The sequence below is a fragment of the Mirounga leonina genome, unplaced genomic scaffold (genome assembly GCF_011800145.1).
Source record: "Mirounga leonina isolate KUSES-001 unplaced genomic scaffold, KU_Mleo_1.0 Mir_175, whole genome shotgun sequence".
In the NCBI taxonomy this organism is placed as follows: Eukaryota; Metazoa; Chordata; class Mammalia; order Carnivora; family Phocidae; genus Mirounga; species Mirounga leonina.
The window spans coordinates 28,094,847-28,113,374 of record NW_023270453.1 but is presented as its reverse complement, the minus strand read 5'-3'; the positions used below and the strand labels follow the sequence as shown (position 1 = coordinate 28,113,374).

The window sequence follows — 18,528 nt, the reverse complement described above, 5'->3', positions numbered from 1 at the left end:
TGGTGGTGATGATGGTGAGGGTGATGGTGATGGTGGTGATGGTGATGATGGTGATGATGATGGTGGTGATGATGGTGATGATGATGGTGATGGTGATGACCGTGATGATGATGGTGATGGTGGCAGTGATGGAGGTGGTAAAGGGATAGATTCAGAGGACCTGGCTTAGCCCATTGCTTTAAAGAACTTTTATTAAAAATTGGATCTGCCTTTTGCCTCTGTAGTCAACCTAGAAATATCAACTGAAGGTGGATTTTGGAGGAAGGATAATTGGAGCTGGAGGAAGAGTGGTATTGAAGACTAAACGCCCCGGGGGGGACTGTCAGGCTGGTGAGGCCCCACTGTCTTACTTCCCCAGTTTGCAGGGAGGCCGCAGTCCTGCAGCAGAGCACCCAGAACTCCAGCACCTGTCTGGGCGCTCGGCTCGGTTTGAGCAGGAGGGGGAGCCTTAGGAAGGGCGGGTGAGGGAAGGCTCCGGGCACACGGGGCTGGAAGGGGGGAGTCTAGGCGGTGGTGTGAAAGAGAGCGAGGAGGGCTGGGGCGGAAAGGGAGAGGCAGGGCAGGCTGGGTCACGGAGGGGGGGATGGCTTGGGGACAGTGGGGAGATGTTCCGAGAGATAAGAGTCTGGGGGGCAGGTGGGAAGTGGGAATGGACGACTGAGGTGGCGTTCAGGCTGGGGTGGGGTCCAAAGGGAGGGATGAAGGCTCGGATAGGGGTGTGAAGGCGGGGGTGGAAGTCTGAGATCGCAGGTATGGGGCCTGCGAGTGGCAGTGGCATCGGAGGGCTGGGAGCGGTTTGGGAGGAGCGCGCGCAGGGCGCAGGTGAAGGGCTGAGGGCGGAGCCAGGGCGGGAGGGAGGGCTCGAGGACCGAAGGCCGGGGCAGCTCCCAGTCCGGAGGCTCCGGAGGAGGAGCTGGGAGCCGCGGGCGGCGGGCGGCGGGCCGGGCTGCGCCATGCGGGTGCACCTGAGCATGCTGGCGGGCGCGGCGGCGCTGACCGGGGCGCTCAGCTTTGTGCTCCTGGCGACCGCCATCGGCACGGACTTCTGGTACATCATTGACACCGAGCGGCTGGAGCGGGGCGGCCCGGGGGCGCGGGGCCGGGCGGGGGCCGCCAACCGCAGCGAGCTCGAACCTCTGAGCTCGCACTCTGGCCTCTGGCGCACCTGCCGGGGTAAGGGGGAGCGCGGGGACGCTGCGCGGTGCCGCGTCCGCCCGGGACCTGTTGCTGGGCTTGCAGTCCTCCCCCGAGCCCCAAAGCACAAAACGCGGGGTCTGGGCCCGGGCCGGGTGCGCGGAGGGCTCCGGAGCGGGGTGAGCTCCAGGCGCAGCTACTCTGGTCTCCGCACGATCCTCCCTCCCGGGATGGCGTCTAGGGTGCGCGTGAGGGCGAGGCCCAGGGCTGGGGTCCCAACGCCAGGTCCGCAGCCACTGATTCTTCCGCCCCATCCAGTCCAGAGCCCGTGCGTGCCGCTGATGAACCCCTTCTGGCAGGAGAACGTGGCCGTCAGCGACTCAAGCCGACAACTTCTCAGTGAGTCCGGGAGGGAGGGGGTCGGGGGAGAATCCCGGGTCTGGACACCAGTTTTGGAGCTGTTCTCCAAAGAGTGGGGCGGGAGCCCTGCGGAGTGGGTGGCCAGGACCGAAGAAGGGAGTGGAGTTAGGAGCAGGGGCCAGGCCTCTCTTGGGCCACAGGTTACACCGTGTGGTTTAGGATTCATTCCACAACTGTTGATCGCAGGCTTCCTCTGCACCAGGCACCGTGCTGACGATTAAGACCCAAATCCTGCCGTCCAGGAGCTCACAGACTAGCTGCGGAGACGGATGTGGAAATGCGCAGTCACATTTCAGAGTGACAAGCAGCATAAGGGAGGGAGCGTGGGTGGGAGTCCGAAGAGACACCTAAACCAGCCTGAGGAGCTGAATGCTGAAAAGAGAGGTCTGAGCCCATAGACCCCAAAGCACACCCCGTGTCAGCCTTATTTGTATCCTCAGGGCTGAGAACAAGCGCTTGGCAGTAGCGGGGATGCAGTGAACATCTGTGGATGATTCAAGAAAGGCCATCAGGAGCAGAGAGCAGCCCCCTACCCCTGGGGCCACTGGGTCTGTCCTGTTCAGGGCTGATTTCCCAGTGCCTAGCACAGTGCTTGGAACTCAGTAACACTGGGAAGACTGAATGCAGGGAAGCGAAAGGGCTGAAATAGACACTTGAGAAAGGAGGGACCTAAATATAATAGTTCAGCGAGTTCATTGAGGCTGGCAGTGGGCCGGGCTTGGAGTTGAATGCTTTCCATCACTGTCTTCAGTTAATCTCCACTGCTACCCTGTGGAGTTAAGTATCATCTCCATTATTACCTTCATTTTTCCTGCAAAGAAGCTGAGGCTCAGAGAGGTACCATAGAAAGAATCTGATGAGGAAGGGAGGGCTGAGTTCCACAGACCTTAAAAAATGTGGGTTGCTTTTAATGGACTTGTTGAGGCTTGGGAACAAAGACCAAGTCGCTAGCATGGCCCACAAGGGCTGCCAGGGTGCCTCTCCAGTTCCAATCTCCCCCTTGCTCTTTCTTCTCTGGCTGTGCTTGCCTGGGGCTACTTCCTGAACCATGCCCAATTTCCTCCTGCCACTGGGACTTTGCATATGCCATTTCCTCTGCCTGAAGTCTCCTTGCTCCCGTCCCGCTAGCTTGACTCGGTCAACTTCTACTCATAGCACAGGTTTTGTGACATTTTTTGAGTTAAAGTCTGACTCCCTCATTAGACCATGAGTTCCGTGAGGACGGGGACCATGCCTGTCTTGCCATGGCTTGATGCCCAATATTTAGCACAGAACCTGGTGTGGGGTGGGATCACGAGCCCAGATTTGCTGACCCAGGTATGAGAATGAGTACAAATTGTATTATGTTTGAAGTGGAACCTATTTTTTAAATGAATGAATGAGAAAATGAATGGAACAGAAGTCCAGTGGTGTGCTGGGAAATAGTTAATAATTGTCTCTCTGGGGGAAGAGGGAGTCTTGATTTGAAGCATTTGCTGATTTCTTTGGTATAAATATTCCCATTGGGGTCAACTTCAAGCTATCAACATGATGTCAGGTGGCTCCCCAAATTCCTAAAAACTTAGCAGTTGGCTCTCACAAGCTGATACAATCCAGCTGCAGCACCCTGCATAAGGTCCCAGGGCAGGAGATGTTCCCTTGACATATGTGGGTAGTTGAGGGGAAGGTGGAGGTGCCATGAGCTCCTTCCTCAGCCCCAAGCTAACCAGAATCAATTTGGGGTGTTCTCAGAGCATTGTTTCAAGAATGATCAGGAGTTCCCACCCTTGATGTGAGGGAGATGGGTGTCAGATGCCAGCTCGGACCCTTCCCAGGTCCCTCTGGGATCATGGGACAGGTGTCTTAACCTCTGAGGCTCAGTTTCCACATCTATCAAAATGAAATGTCAAAACCACAAGGGGGGTGTGGTCAGAATTCCATAAACTAGCTGGCTGAAAAAAGTGCCCTTACCTGGGACCTCACATGATGCCTCGTTGTTGTGGGATCTCTGTGTTGCATGAAAATGGCTGGACATATAGTAAGTGCTCAATAAACACTAGTCTTTGCTATCCTTCCAGCCTCTTTTAGATGCAATCCCATCTCTGGAGCACTGACCCTTTGCTGGGCTGGGTGCTGGCATTTAGCCTACTTATCACATCTGTGGGTAAACTGGATGACTAATTATAGTTGGCATTGGTCTGGCTTCTTTGTGAAATTTAATAATGCCAACAATCCTGTGTGCTCCAGGATTTTGAGAAATGGGCAAAACTCACATCTAGAGTCTGTTCATCTATTCGCTCTCAGACCCAGGTCTAAGCTCCAGCTTCACCGCCAAGGAGGCATGCAGCCTTGGGTGCATCCCTCTATCTCTCCAAGCATCGGTTCCCTCATGGGCAAAGGGAAGATATCTGTCACCTGTCTTCATAAGGATATGGCCAGGGTGGAATGGGAGAGTGTATTTAAAGAGCCTCAGTGGTGCCTGGCCTCTGTAAGTGTACCTTGAGTGGGAGCTGCTGTTATTACCATTATATCATCCAAGAAAGAACAGGCTGCCCCTTCAGACCACATGCTCGCTGTACACCACCCCCAGAACTTTTCTCAGAATCTCTTTATCCCCAGAATGAGTTTTGAATCTTGTCCAAGCTCTTTTGTTATGTGGAGGCGTCTTATTTCTTTGAGGACCTGCTGCTGGGGTCACAGAGGAGAGAGGACAGTTGTCAAAGCAGCGTGTTCTCCGAGCCAGCCTCCTAGACAAATCCCAGTGGGGGTGCATAGGGAAGAACTCTTGATTGTTCCGGCAAGAAACCCCAAGCAGGCAGACTACTGCAGCGCCCAATAAAAACCCACCTTGCTTGGATGTTTCATCTTCCAGATTAGCTCTGGGGATGTCATGGGTTTGATTCCTTGGCCAGGGACTGGAATTACTTTTGGTGGAGGAGGAGGGGATCATCAAATTCAGCACCATGTTGAAAAAAGAGCCCCAGTCTAGAAACAACCAGGCTAGCTGTATCAACCAGGAGTCTTTTGGTGAAACGCAAATCATCCTTATTTAAACAAGGAAAGGAATTCCCGGTCCATGTAATCGAAAAGTGTGCTGGGATCCAGAGAATTAAATTCAATTTCTTTCTTTTCCTCTCTGGGCTTTGCCTCTGTTTGGGTCCTGCTTTCAAGAAACCCTCTCCAGTCTTCACAACCCAAGCAGAAGGAGGCTCTCTACTTGCCAAAAGTCTGCAAAAATTCTAAGTAGGCTTCTCATCGGACCAGACTGGATCACATGCCCAGGGCTGAGCCAATCCTTGTGGCCGAAGGGATGGGATGTGCTGATTGGCCGGGATGAGATGTGCCACTTGTAACAAGGGGAAGGAGTAGGACCAGTCCCATCATAGATAAGGGCCCCACATCTTACCGGTGGGTGTGTCTTCTGGCCTGTCCCCTGCTTCCATTAACAGGCTGCTCTGAGATGAAATGAGATCACATAAACAAAGCACCGAGCATAGATGCATGGTACATAGTAGGAGCTCAATTAATGTCTCCTCCTGCTCTAAGTCCCATTGCCTCCCTGAGCCTCAGGCTTCTCATCTGTAAAATGGAGCTAATCATGAGAGACTCATTTACTTACTTTGTACATACGTATCTCACTCCTAGCACTGGGCTAGATGGAGGGCATAGAATATGATGAGATAGGTGTGGTGCTTGCCCACACAGAGCTTAGTGTCTAGTGCAGGAGGGAGATAGTAAACACATGGACCAGTGAATAAATAAACGTAAACTTGTTTCAAATAGCACTAGGTGTAGCAAAGGGAATGAAACAGGGTCACTGAGGAAGGGTGGTGGAGGCACCTGTCAAAGGCGTGATTGAAGGGCAATAAGAAGAACAGCTGGTGTTTACGGGACAGTTGCTGCATGCCACACACTGTCCTGAGTGCTTTGCATCTATCAACTCTCTTCATCTTCATGACAATCTCACGAGGCAGGAAATGTTATCATCCTTACTTTTCAAATCAGGAAACCGAAACACGGAGAGGCTAATAAGTTATCAAAGTTTGCACAGTAACAGGTAGATCTGGGATCTGAATCCAGGTGGTTCCTGCCCTGTGGGAATGATGCCACACAGAGTAGAATTCCAGTGTAATGTGGGTGTGCTAAGACCGAGGCCATGGCAGGCCAGAAGAGAGGCTCCTCGCCTATTTCTTGGGTTCCAGGTGCCCCATCCTACACTGCCTCTTCCATCTGGGAATCAGAGATCTGAATTACAAGGAGGAAGGGCAGGAGCAGAGCTGAGCGGTAGGATTGAGGGCGGGGTGTTCCAGAGACAGCTTAGAAGGCTGGTGTTTCTGGAGGCAGCACAGAAAATGCTTCTTACCCACACCTTGGGTCCTCCCTATGCCTTACTTCGGCTGTGTCTCCTAAGAGCCAGGAAGGTGGTCAGGCTGATCATCCTACAGCTAAGCACACCAGATCTAGAGAGGTCAAACACCTAGTCCAACACAGCACAGCAGTGGCAGAAGGCCACTGTTACTGAGGGCCAGAGGCCTGGCCTGCATGTTTTCTGAGGAGGTGGAGGTTGGAAAATCACAAGATTGGGTCTCTGGTCTCTCTGGGTACCCAGCTGTTGCAGTGGCGTGGAAAATTAAAACCAGCCCTCCCACAATGCCTGGTGCCGATTGCAAGAGAGGAGATGGTGGGGAGAGAAATAAAGGGATTGGGGACATAATGGGATTCAGAGGTGGCCTGAGCCCAGGAGGGAATGCTCAGTGTGATTCATGCATAGCTGTGCGGTAGGTGGGAAGGGAAGTGGGGGGCGCCCTCAGCATCTCAGGGCATAAATGCCTGGGCTTTAGGCTGCCTCTCAGGTGCTTGTTGAAAGTCAAGTACACACTTTAAACAAATAAAGAAACAGAAAATTCATATTCAATGTAATTCCACTTCTTGGGATCTACCCTGTGAGGTTTCTAAGAGGCTCACCTTAACCATTTTTGTAACAGTGGAGAACAAGATACAGCCTCGGGGCTCATGGGTGGAAATATGGCTAAGCGTCTGCATGTGGTACGTCTATCCTTTGGAAGATTTTGTAGTCTGTAAAGAGAATATACTAATGTGCATAGAAGACCAAGAAATACCGTGGAATGAGAAAAGCATGTTGCAGAGTGTTATGGGCAAGATGCTGTGGATGATCCAACACATTCTGTTTTCACATGTTGAGGTGTGCCCGGCTGTGCCCTTTAGAATTAGAGAAACAGGTAAATACATAGGAAAGTATGAATATACGGGAAAAAGACTGGAAGTATGTGTGTCCAAGCATTTACGAGAGGTTCGCTATGGGGAGGAGAGGACGAAGGAGGAGTTGACGTGGGGGCTGCATGGGTCTTGTTTTCATTTCTTCTGAGAAGAATGCTGTCATGTCCGCTGTAACGCAAGCCCCAAGGAGGACTGCCTTAGTGGTTGGATTTCGCCATGGTGTGGCTTGTGGAAGTATGGGAACCCTGCCCACCTCTCCAGCTGCAAGAGCTGGGGCACGTGCGTCCTTCCAGATAGCTCCTGCCTCCGGGCCTTGGCACATGCTGTCCCCTCATTCAGGAATGCCTTCCCCCACGCCTTCTCATCTGACCTTAAAGCTGAGACCTCCTCCCCTTGCCCTGACAGCCCTTCCTAATTTCCAGACTGGGTTAAACACCCGTTGTCTGCCATCCCTACACCCGTTTGTCAACCTCCTTTGCTGTTCCATCCCAGCTCTGAGACTTGATGGCTGTGAGCAACTGACCTCAGTACTTTGAACCTCACTTTTCTCGTATGTGAAATGGGTATTAAAATTCTTACTTGGTAGAGCTCCAGGAGCTTGAGGGCAAGAAAGAAACAGTTATTCTCACATTTGGTGCTCATGACAGCTTGGCAAAGTCAGGGCCCATGGTCCAATGGACAGGGGAGGAAACAGAAACAGGCTTTTGGGAGGCGATGACATTTGCTTGGTAAGAGGTGGTGTCAGGATTTGAACTTAGGTCTTTGCTTGTCATAGAGTCCTGCTTTTTCCATATCACAACGATGCATCTTGGAGCCTTCTAAGGGAACCAAGATGCAGCCCCTGTTCTCAAAAAGACTGCGTTCTGGTCACCCCAGATTCTAGAATAAATATTGACAAAAACGTAAAAATTGACTTCCTTACCACCCATGATAAGGACTGAATATCTCTGAGCCCTTCTTGGGGTCTCCAAGTCACATTGACAAGGCTTGAACATAAAGACAGTGTGACATTTCCCCCTTTGGGAAATGGTTCCTGAGATTTCCTTCTTTTGTCAGTGCTTCTGATGTCCCTGCAGAAACTCTGTCTCTAGTTTCTTTAAGAGCACAACTATTACTTCGCTAACCACCCCGGGGCTTCCTGACCTCACTACTGTTGTGGAATTGGAAGCTTGGTTTTCCCATTGAGCAGTTCTTTGAAAAGTGTGATGATGGGAGAGTCAAAATCATCTTTTCCTTGGCGTGAACATCTTTGCTTCTTTCTGGGTTTGCTCTTCCTAAAGCTGGCAACAAAGTTGTTTTTTTTTTCCCCTCAACAAAGTATTTTTGAACTAAACGGTTTCTTGCCCTTGGGCACACATTGGCCCTTGATGAAAAAAGGCCTTTCAACATTTATTATTATTATTATTAATTCTATATAGGAATCTTAGCTGCCATCTGTTGAGCTCCTCCCATAAACACTGGAGTGGATTGGAAGGTGTCACCCCCTATAAAAAAGATATATCCACATCCTAACCCCTGGTACCTGGGGATGTGACCTTATTTGAAAAAAGTGTCCTTGCAGATGTCATTAAGTTTAGGATCTTGAGATGAGATCATCTTGGATTAACTGGGTGGGCCCTGCATTCTATGACAAGGGTCCTTGTAAGAAAAGGAGAATGAAGATGGGGGCAGAGACTGGGAATGACACAGCCACCAGCCAGGCGGTGTCAAGGGTCGCCAGCATCCTCGGGAGGCTGGAGGAGGCAGGGAAGGACTCTCCCCTGGAGCCTCTGGAGGGGGGTGGGGTAATGCGACATCTTGATTTTGGACTTATGTCCTCTGGGACTGTTGGATCATACATTCCTGTAGGAGACACCTGGTTTGTAGTAATTTGTGATGCAGCCCAAGGAAATGAATGCAATCACCTTATCCAAAGAAGTGCCCCCCACTCCCTGCCTACCCCGTTTTTCTGCATTGTCATGCTGACTTCCTTCATAACACATCACAGCCTGTGACTTTGTTTCCCTGCTCGTCTGTCTCCTGCCCTGGACCCTGGTCTCCAGGGGGAGCAGGGACCAAGTCTAGATCATAGAGTCCCCAGGCTCTATGGCAGAGCATGGCCCTCCTTAGGGGCCTATAGATACGTATTTCCAAATGAGATGTGGTTAGAAATGGGTACGGAACTCAGAATCAATCCTCATGCCCCATGTCTGCGGCCCTGAAAATAACAAAGACCAAGGTGCGTGCGCGCATAGACACACACACACACACACACACCACGAAAAGCTAAGCCAGACTTCAGCAGGAGATTTTACAACTCTCCCACGGGAAGCCTGTTCTTACCCAGATATTTAATTGAACGTGTACGTCAAGTCAGCTTGCAACAAGTCTGGGAACTCACACATGGCGCCACCAGGGCTGAACCAGCTCCAGGAAACCTCATTAATTTCTAAATGACGAATGATTTCACTTCCCAGCCATGGTCTGGAGGCAATGCCATACAGGGGGACAGATCTTCCAGGGCCAAGTTTTTATCCCAGCTGTTGTGCTTTCTGGCCCAAGATTTTTCCCAGGAAGAAAGGAAGGAAGGGAGAAAGGAAGGAAAGAAGGAAGGAAGGGAGGGAGGGAGGGAGGAAGGGACAGACGGACAAGCTTTGGGAGGGAGATTGCTCTTGTGTCCTTGACTCGCCGAGGTTGGTGGCCTTTACAGGGTTGAGGACAAAGTGATTTGATCACAGTGGAAGTCGGGCTGGATTCTTGTCTCCCATCATCGTCATTCCTGGCAGGGTTATGATCTGTCTAGCACTTATTCTATGGGACGTGGTACCTACATTTACACTTTTCTGTGTTGCCCCATCATCTTCACGCACACCGTCCTGATGGTAATCCTGTGAGCCACCTCTTATCCGCCTCCTTTTCACAGATGTGGAAATGGAGTTCCTGCTGAATTAAGAGACACGCCCAGGGCCCCAGAGTCAGAGCCCAAATTCGAATGCGGGGTACCTGGCTCGAAAGTCTCTGTTTTGAACCCCTGTGAGGTCATCTCTCAAGCGTCTTGGTTTCTTTTTCATTTCTTAGAAACTGCCATATTTTCTTGGCTTTGAGAAACACCATCTAGCTCTTAATTAATTAATGAGGTCGACGAATACCCGTCGGGCACTCACCATCTCCTGAGCGCTCTACTGGAAACTCAGGGATACAATCATACAAGAGGAACCTGTTCAAGGAACCCACAGCTTAACAGGAGAGACAGGAGGGAGCTGCCCCCCATACTAGGTAACAGACACTAGAATAGGGAGACCGTGGGGAGCTGGGGGCACAGAGCAGACTGTGAACGTGGGTGTAAGGAAAGACTTCTGAGGGGCGCCTGGGTGGCTCAGTCAGTTAAGTGTCTGTCTTTGGCTCAGGTCATGATCCCAGGGTCCTGGGATCAAGCCCCACATCGGGCTCCTTGTTCAGTGGGGAGCCTGCTTCTCCCTCTCTTGGCCCCTCCCCCTGCTCTCTCTTTTTGTCTCTCTCTCTCAAAATAAATAAAAATCTTAAAAAAAAAAAGATTTGCGAGTAAAACTTAAAAGGCTTAAGAAAAACTAAGTATTTAAATACTCAATTTTAACAAGTTGAACATCATTCTAAATAAAAGCACAGTATTGTACACACAAAAACATCCCTCCCAGGGCGCCTGGGTGGCTCAGTCGTTAAGTGTCTGCCTTCGGCTCAGGTCATGATCCTAGAGTCCTGGGATCGAGTCACACATTGGGCTCTCTGCTCAGCGGGAAGCCTGCTTCTCCCTCTCCCACTCCCCCTGCTTGTGTTCCCTCTCTCACTATGTCTCTCTCTGTCAAATAAATAAATAACATCTTAAAAAAACAAAAAGACTTCTGGAAGAAATGAGCTTAGCTTGCTCTCAAGAGCAAGAACAAAGTATTTATTTTCATACCTATCTTGCTGCCAAAAGGACTGAAAGAGGCTTAGTGTCCAGCTCATGGTAAATGATCAATCAATATTTGGTAAACGAATGGCCAGTGAAAAAGAACTTTGCAATTCTTTCCCTTTTTGCTTTGGCTGCCGGGAAGCTCAGAACCAAGATGGTGGCAAATGAGATCTTGGGATCCTGAGATCCCAGATTTCTTCCGCACCCCCCTCTCCTCACCCCCACCCCACTTGACATTCATGTAACTCCTTCTTTTCTACTTTCTGGTTTTGTAATGTAAGTTCTGATCATGCCTTGTTAATGTAATATGCTTCTGACTCACCAGCCACCTGCAATTTGGGGACAGGGAAGAGGGGTAGGGGATGTTCTTTCTCTGGCCTCCCCTCCTCTCACCTGTTCATCCCCTCCCCCCCACCCCACACTCCCCTTGCCAATCACTGTTCTCATCAGTGGAACTCAGAACAAATGTTCCCCACGTGGTGATGAGTCACCATGAAGGGAGCTGGGCAGGAGCCGGGGAGGGAAGTCTAGAAGCCAGTGGGCTGGGCGGCCCAGGATGGGGAGCCAGGGCAGTCAGAGAGCACCAGAGGAAGAGGGGGGGGGACTGTATGTGGAGGAGGAAAGGCAGGGTTGGGTCTTTAGGAAATACTTGGGTCTTGAGAACAGGGGCTGCTTTCAGTGTCAGGGGAGCTAGGGGCTGGCCTGATACAGCGGTGTTCCAGAACTTGAACTCCCTGTGGAGTCCCTGGAACCTGTCTGGTCCCCACTCCCAGTCCAGCTCTGTAATACTGGTGCCCCCCTGATCCCCAAGGCTGGACCTGCCCAGCTCTGGGCTACAGTAAGCCTCTGTCTCCGCTGCCTGTGCTCCGGTCTCTGACCGAGCCCCGAACCTAGCACTTCCTCCCTCATCTTCCCACCTGTGCAGACGGTGGCACATCCGTCTGGCACTCAGGCCCCAGTTCTCACTGCTTGTCTTGTCCCTCTTGTTCTCACACCTTCAACACCGTTGCCTGTTTTATCTTCAGAATATACCTGGAATCCGACCCCTTCCCAGCGGCCCCTGGTCACCCTCATCCCTAACAGGGTGATGGTAGTAATGCCCCCATGGGCTTCCCGCTCCTTGTCTTTGTTTTCTCAGGCAGTCTGGGTGGCTTAAAACCCCAGAAGTGTGTTGCATCACAGTCCAGGAGGTCGGAAGTCTGAAATGCAGGGGTGCGCGGGGCTGGTCCTCCCGGAGGCTTCAGGGGAGAATCCGGTCCCTGCCTCCCCGGCTTCGGGTGGTGGCATCGATCCCCGGAAGCCCTTGGTGTGGGGCCACGTCACTCAATCTCTTTCCCCCATCTTCACCTCATCTTCTCTGTGCTCTCGCCTGCCTCCTCCCAGGGCACTAGTCCTTGGATGTGGGGCCCCCTCGAATGCAGATGATCTCATGCAGAGACCCCTCACTTCAATCCATCTGCAAAGACTCTCGTCCCAGATCAGGTCATCTTCAGCGGTTCCGCGGGATGTGAGCTTGGGAGCCACCTGTCCGTGCCCTGCCCCCCTCTGCTGTCTACTCTCAGTATAGCAAGCAGAGCAGTCTTGAGAAACAGAAGTTAAACTGTGGGATTCTCTTGTCCCAAGCTGCCCGCCTGGTGGCCCCTTTCATTCGGACGGAAGTTCACAATCCTGTGCGTGCTCTGCTCTTGGCTCTCTGTCTTCATCTCCTGCATCCCCTCTCCCCCGTGCTCTCTTCACGCCGCCCCTGCCAGCTTCCCCGGGTGCCTCCATCCCACCAGGCACAATCCGTCCTGGGACTCTGCACCTGCTCCTCCCTCGTCTCCCCACCCCACCCTCCCTGACCTTCATTCTGCAGGCTGCCTCTCTCACCTCCTTCCCGGGGCTCTGCTTGAATGTCACCTCCTCCGTGAAGCCACTGCTCCAGCCCATTCTGTGCTGTGTTCACTGCCCTCCCTAGCCACTTGTCACCATCTCTCAACTCTGTCTTATTGATCTGTTCACTACTTGACTCTACTCAGTACAGTACTCAGGAAACATGCTGAGTGAGTATGCGAATGAACACGGCAGTACCTCCCTCGCGGGGAGCGTGAGGATGCGTGCTTGTGCGACCTGAAGCCTGGCATAGATGAGTCTCCACACCTGTTGTTACTTTCAAAAATTAGTTGATTTTATTCTTGAAGTTTTGTCGACACACAATGTTCTGTTAGTTTCAGGGGTAGGACACAGGGATTGGACAATTCTATACATTGCTCAGTGCTCACAGCAACAGGTGTATTCACCATCCGTCATCATGCAACGTTATTACAGTATTATTTATTATTTTTGCTACACTGTACTTTTCATCCCTGTGACTTATTTATTTTATACCAGAAAGTGTGTATGTCTTCACCCCCTTCATCTATGTCACTTATCTCCCCACTCTCTCCTCTCTGGCAAATGCCAGTTTATTCTCTGTATTTAAGAGTCTATTTTTTGTTTGCTTGTTTGTTTGTTTTGTTTTCTGGATTCCATGGATCAGTGAAATCATACAGTATGTGTCTTTCTCTGTCTGACTTGTTTCACTTATGTAACAGAATATTACTCAGCCATGAAAAAGAGTGGATCTTGTGGTTTGTAACGTGTTGTTATATTATCATCATCATCATCAGACATGGTAGTAACAATGGTGTTAATTTTTTCTCCCAGCATCTGGGGGCTGGCCCATGGGTGGTGCTCAGTAAGTGTTTGTTGTCTGACTGAAGATTGTTGGTAACTCTCCTCTGCCTGTTGTCCTCCTCTCTCTTCTAAGCCATGCATGGGACATTTGTGATTCTGCTGCCGCTCAGCCTGATCCTGATGGTGTTTGGGGGGATGATGGGGTTTCTGAGCTTCCTCCTCCGAGTCTCCATCCTCCTCCTGCTCACAGGGACCCTCTTCCTCTTTGGAGGTAGGTGCCCCCCTTGCACGGAGTGTGGGGGCTCTAGAGGGGCTGCACGTGAATCCTCAGCCAGGGAAGGGCGGGTGGGCATCCTCTCCGGGGCTTAGTTTCCCCATCTGTGACATCAGAGCTGGAAGGGATGAGTGGGTCCCAAGAGAGAAGCAGAGGGTGGGAGCAGGTCCTGAGGATTGTTTTCCTGGTTTCACAGATGACCCTGCAGCTTCTGCGTGGGCTACTTTATGTTGCAGTACTGTGGGCTGTGGGCTGGCAGGAGACCCTCGCTCTCTCATGTGCCTCTGCCCTTCTGACACATCTTGCTTTGATCGATCGATGGATTGATTGATTAAAACCCGGGCAATGCCTGGGTTAATCCCGTTTGTTTGGCAGACCTGAGGCTTTCAAAGATGGGATCCAGCACATGGCTGGTGTCCTAAGGCCTCCCTCCTTCCTGTGGGCTTGAAATCGTCCCTGCTTAAACACCGAGCAGGAACAGAGGTGATGCACACACTTGGGATCCATGGAGGAAAAGGACCAAAAAGAATGTCTGGTGGTGAAAATAGTGTGAGGCTCAGATGTCCTCCGACCTCTACTATTATTGATATTGGCATTAAGAGGTTACCCAGGGACTAATTCTCGAAACCACTCTGCACACTTGGCGGGAAGTCTAATCCGCGCTGTGCCATGGGGGGAGCCTCGAGCCAGGCTACGGAGCACTTGACGTGAGGCAGATGCCCAGGGAGGCCGAGACGTTCATTTACATTAATTTAATTTCAGTTGAAATAGCCCCCTGTGGCCGGCAGCTGTGGCGCTGAACGGGGCATCTGTCATTCCCGGTCTCTGGGGACCCACCGTGGGCCAGCCCTGTGCTGGGTGCCGGGGAATCCATAATGAGCCCCCTGGAGCTCACAGCCCATTGGGGGAGATGGCCATTAGCTAAGCGATCTCACAAACAAATGCAAAATTGCCATTCTGACCTGGACAGTGACAGTGTGTGGTGCTGTGAAACTACAGGGTGGACTTGACCTACTCGGGGAGGTCCTGGAATCGGGTTAGATGAGCTGAGATGTGGGGATGGACAGGAGTTTCTGGTGGTGGGAGGGAATGGGAAGGGAAGGGAGGGTGCACTGGGTAGGGGACCAGCATGGGCAAAGGCCCTGTGGTAGGAGGAGCATGGACAGCTGGAGAGGCGGGCTGGGCAAGGAGGAGGAGGAAGAGGAGCCTGGGTGTTTGATCTGCTCTCCTTTGCCTCTCCTGCAGCCTTGCTGACCCTGGCTGGAATCAGTGTCTACATCGTGTACTCGGCGGCCGCCTTCCGGGAGGCGCAGTGTCTCCTGGAGGAGAAGGCCCTCCTGGACCAGGTGGACATCCGCTTTGGCTGGTCCCTGGCCCTGGGCTGGATGAGCTTCATCGCCGAGCTGCTCACCGGGGCGGCCTTTATGGGGGCGGCCCGCGTGCTCAGCCTGAGACAGAGGCAGGACCGGGCCATATGAGCCCGATGCCTGGTCTGGTGGGAGGCAGGGCCCTGGCCTCAAAGGCCACTGCTATGTGCTGAGCTCCGGGCCTGGCTGTCATGTCCATGCCTGGTGTGGTGTGTTTGTGTGTTCGTGCACGTGTGTGTCCGTACGGGCTGGAGGAGGCCTCGGGAATGCAGAACGCACCTCACCTGAAACCACAAAATAGCCCCTTGATCATAACCAGAACTTTCCAGATTGCAGCCCCTGTGGGCCTCCTCTGGCTTCATTGCAGTGTTCACCCCCACTCATTGCATCAGCTCCCCTTCTTTGCTAAGGCATGGAAGATCAGAGAGGTTAGGTAAGCTGCACAAAAGCGCACAGCGAGCTGGTGGTCTATTCCTTGCTCCAAGAACAGTGCTCAGTCCCTTACCACAGTTTTCCTGAGTAGGTTCAATGGACTGGCTGCAGCATGATTGCTGTGTGGGGGGGTGCTGCACCCCAGACTCTGGGCCTCAGACCTCAGAAGACCTGGAGCCCCCGCCTAGGGCGCAGTGTGAAACGGGGTGGCGAGAGCAGAAATCTGGGCTGCTCACCAACCAGGCGGTGCAAATGTCCCCCTCCCCCCCACCTCAGCGAGGTGCGCGCTTGTCCCGTCCACAGTCCCGGAGCTCGACAGGCCGGGCTGACTTGGAGCGATGATTCTCAGTGACCGGGGCTCAGTACTGCAACATAAAGTAGTCATCCCGGACATGGAAGCCCCTCCTAGCTTTCTGGTGGTTGGCGTGCTGGTCCCCTCATTGTGTCACTTCAGAGATCACAGGGAGAGCCAATGGCAAGCCCACCGCCAGCAGGAAGAGCAATCAGCAAGCTTGAGACTCATAAGAAGGAATCATTAGCAGATTCGCCTGAGGAGGGAAGAAGGATCAGCAGACTCACAACCAGTAGGGAAGAATATCCTCAAACACACAGTAGTCACTCCTGGACCCAAGTGCCACCTGTGAGCCCTCGTCAACTCACTCACACCCGTCATAGAGTAGTTTCCCCATGAATGTGTTGACTGAGCCTGCTTCCCTAGCCTGAAGTCCGAGACTGGCAAGATTCAGACAACTGGAAAAGCAGGAGGAGGGTCCTGTACCCCCTGAGGAAGACCGATTAGCAGATCCCAACCCTCAACGGAATTTAAAAAATGTGCAGGGGCCACCTCGGGCCAATGACATCATAGTCTCTCAGAGTGGGGTCTGAGCATGGCTAGCATTTGAACAAATCTTAAGATAGAGAGTGGCCTGGCATTTGGTTTACCCCAGTGCACCTCCGACTTTTATGAGGATCTTGTGAAAATGCAGGTTCTGATTTAGGAAGGAGGTGGAGGTGGGGCCTGCAGTTCTGCATTTCTTTCTTTTTTTTTTTTTAAGATTTTATTTATTTATTTGACAGAGACAGAGACAGCGAGAGCAGGAACACAAGCAGGGGGAGTGGGAGAGGGAGAAGCAGGCTTCCTGCTGAGCCGGGAGCCCGATGCGGGGCTCGATCCCAGGACCCTGGGATCATGACCTGAGCCGAAGGCAGTCGCTTAACCAACTGAGCCACCCAGGCGCCCCAGTTCTGCATTTCTAACAAGCCTCCGGTAAGGAGGTTTTGTAAAGTTGCTTGCACGCACACACACACACACACACAATGCACGCACACATGCACAAGCACACACACATCGCACATGCACACACACGGTCTTCTTTCCTTCATGGGGCAGGGTTTTTAGGTTGCTTCTGCACCAGCAAAGGAGGTGTGGAGTCCGTCATGGGGTGAGTCCTGGTGACACCATTAGCTGTGTGGCCTCAGTGGGTCTAGGTGGGGGACGGCACCCACCTCCTTGGTCCTTTGGAGTGTTCTCCAGGGAAGCCTAGCTCCTTTTGGGCAAACATACGTCTGGGTGTGATGTGGGCTTTTCTCAGTATGCATGGTGGGGGTGGCTCTAGGATATGAAGTGAAAGATTCTCATGGAGCTTGCTGATGGGGTGATCTTCAGGGACTAATTGTAACCCCTGCTCCCTCCCCCCCAAATTCCATCCCTCCTTTTGTCCTCGTGTTCTAGCCCACGGGAATGGAAGTGTGCAAAGTGGCTGCACATCCGAATCCCCTGGGGTGGTGCCTCTCACACTTCAGTGTGCCGAGACTCTTCGGGGTGTCCCAATCCTCCTGGCGGGGGGTGGTCCCCAGGGGCTCTCTGAGTCAGCAGGTCCAGGTGGGGCCCGAGATTTCACAGGTCTGACCAGCTCGCAGGTGATGTGGATGCTGCTGATCTGGGTCCCTGTCCTTTGTGACCCTGATCTGGGGCATTTGCTAAGTGACAGCTTGCTGCACATTAGAATCACCTGGGCATCTTTTAAAAACCCCAATGCCCGGGCTGAATCCTTGCTCTGATTGTACCTCGGGGTGGAGTTGATAGTGTTTAAAGACCTCTCTGGATGATTCCAAGGTACAGCTGAGGTTTTCAACCTATTCCTGCAGGATTCAGAGTCGTGAGATGTGGGGAAGGCCTGGGGAGACTTAGGTTTAAGAAAATCCCCCGGGAAGTGCCATTGGCTTAGCAGGTTTGTGACCATTGGCGTGGATCATAAGGTGAGTGCACCATTAGCAACATCATGACGTCACTGTCCTCACCACGACACCATCACCCTTACCATGACATCATGATGACCTCCTCCTCCTCACCATGGCTGATGCTCACTGAGTACTTATTACACATCTGCACTATTCTACATGCCATCAGTCACTCAGTCACTCAACAAACACTTGGGGAAGGTCATTGCATGCTAGGAACTAGCAAGCCCTTGCTCTCAGAGCTGCCACATGATTGAGGACAGGCATGCAAAACATATGGTCGGTGGTGAGGACTATGGAGAGAAGCGAGGCAGGGTACAGATGAGAAAACTGAGGCACAGACAGGCTAAGTTAACTGGCCCGAGGAAAAGAGAGAAAGGGCTACAACTGGGATGCAAGTTCAGATCTGCCTGATTCCAGGATGGTTTCCTTTCCATTCCTGCCAGCCAGGCAGCTCTGTCCGCCGGTGGGTTCAGGACATTGCTGCCACTTCCTGTCCGTCTAGTCTGTAAAAGTGCAAACTGAGCGGATTGCTCACAAGGCCCCATGGGGAGGGGGGCGAGAGCAGAGTTACAAAATCAATTACACAAGTCAGGGAGAGAAATGAAAGTTTTCGCAAAATGAGGGCAACCCTGCTAATGAGAGAGTGGTCTCTGCTGCCACCTGCTGGTCGTATGGTGGAACTGCATCAGAGGCAGGCCCTGGTACTCAAATGCGTCTGAGGACGTCCGTTTTCAGCCCTCAGGCTGTCCAGCTACAGGTCTGACCCTGCAGGGTAGCGGCTCTTACCTGGGGTGAGTCTCCATTCCCTCCCCACCTGGGACATTGACGATGTCTAGAGACGTTTTTGGTTGTCACAGCTGGGGGTGAGTGCTCCT

The 18,528-nt window shown here is 52.3% G+C and overlaps 1 protein-coding gene across 2 annotated transcripts; it reads left to right on the top strand.

The window, feature by feature from the left end:
* Positions 1 to 953: 953 nt before the first annotated feature.
* On the top strand, positions 954 to 15,774 carry TMEM114 (transmembrane protein 114). 2 transcript variants are annotated; one of them, XM_035022431.1, is made up of 4 exons: positions 954 to 1,173; positions 1,453 to 1,533; positions 13,470 to 13,607; positions 14,856 to 15,774. In XM_035022431.1, exons 1-4 carry the CDS (start codon positions 954 to 956, stop codon positions 15,086 to 15,088), a joined length of 672 nt encoding a protein of 223 aa, XP_034878322.1. In that variant the 3' UTR covers positions 15,089 to 15,774. The 2 variants fall into 2 exon arrangements, with proteins under 2 accessions (XP_034878322.1, XP_034878323.1); XM_035022432.1 differs by lacking the exon at positions 13,470 to 13,607.
* Positions 15,775 to 18,528: the final 2,754 nt, after the last annotated feature.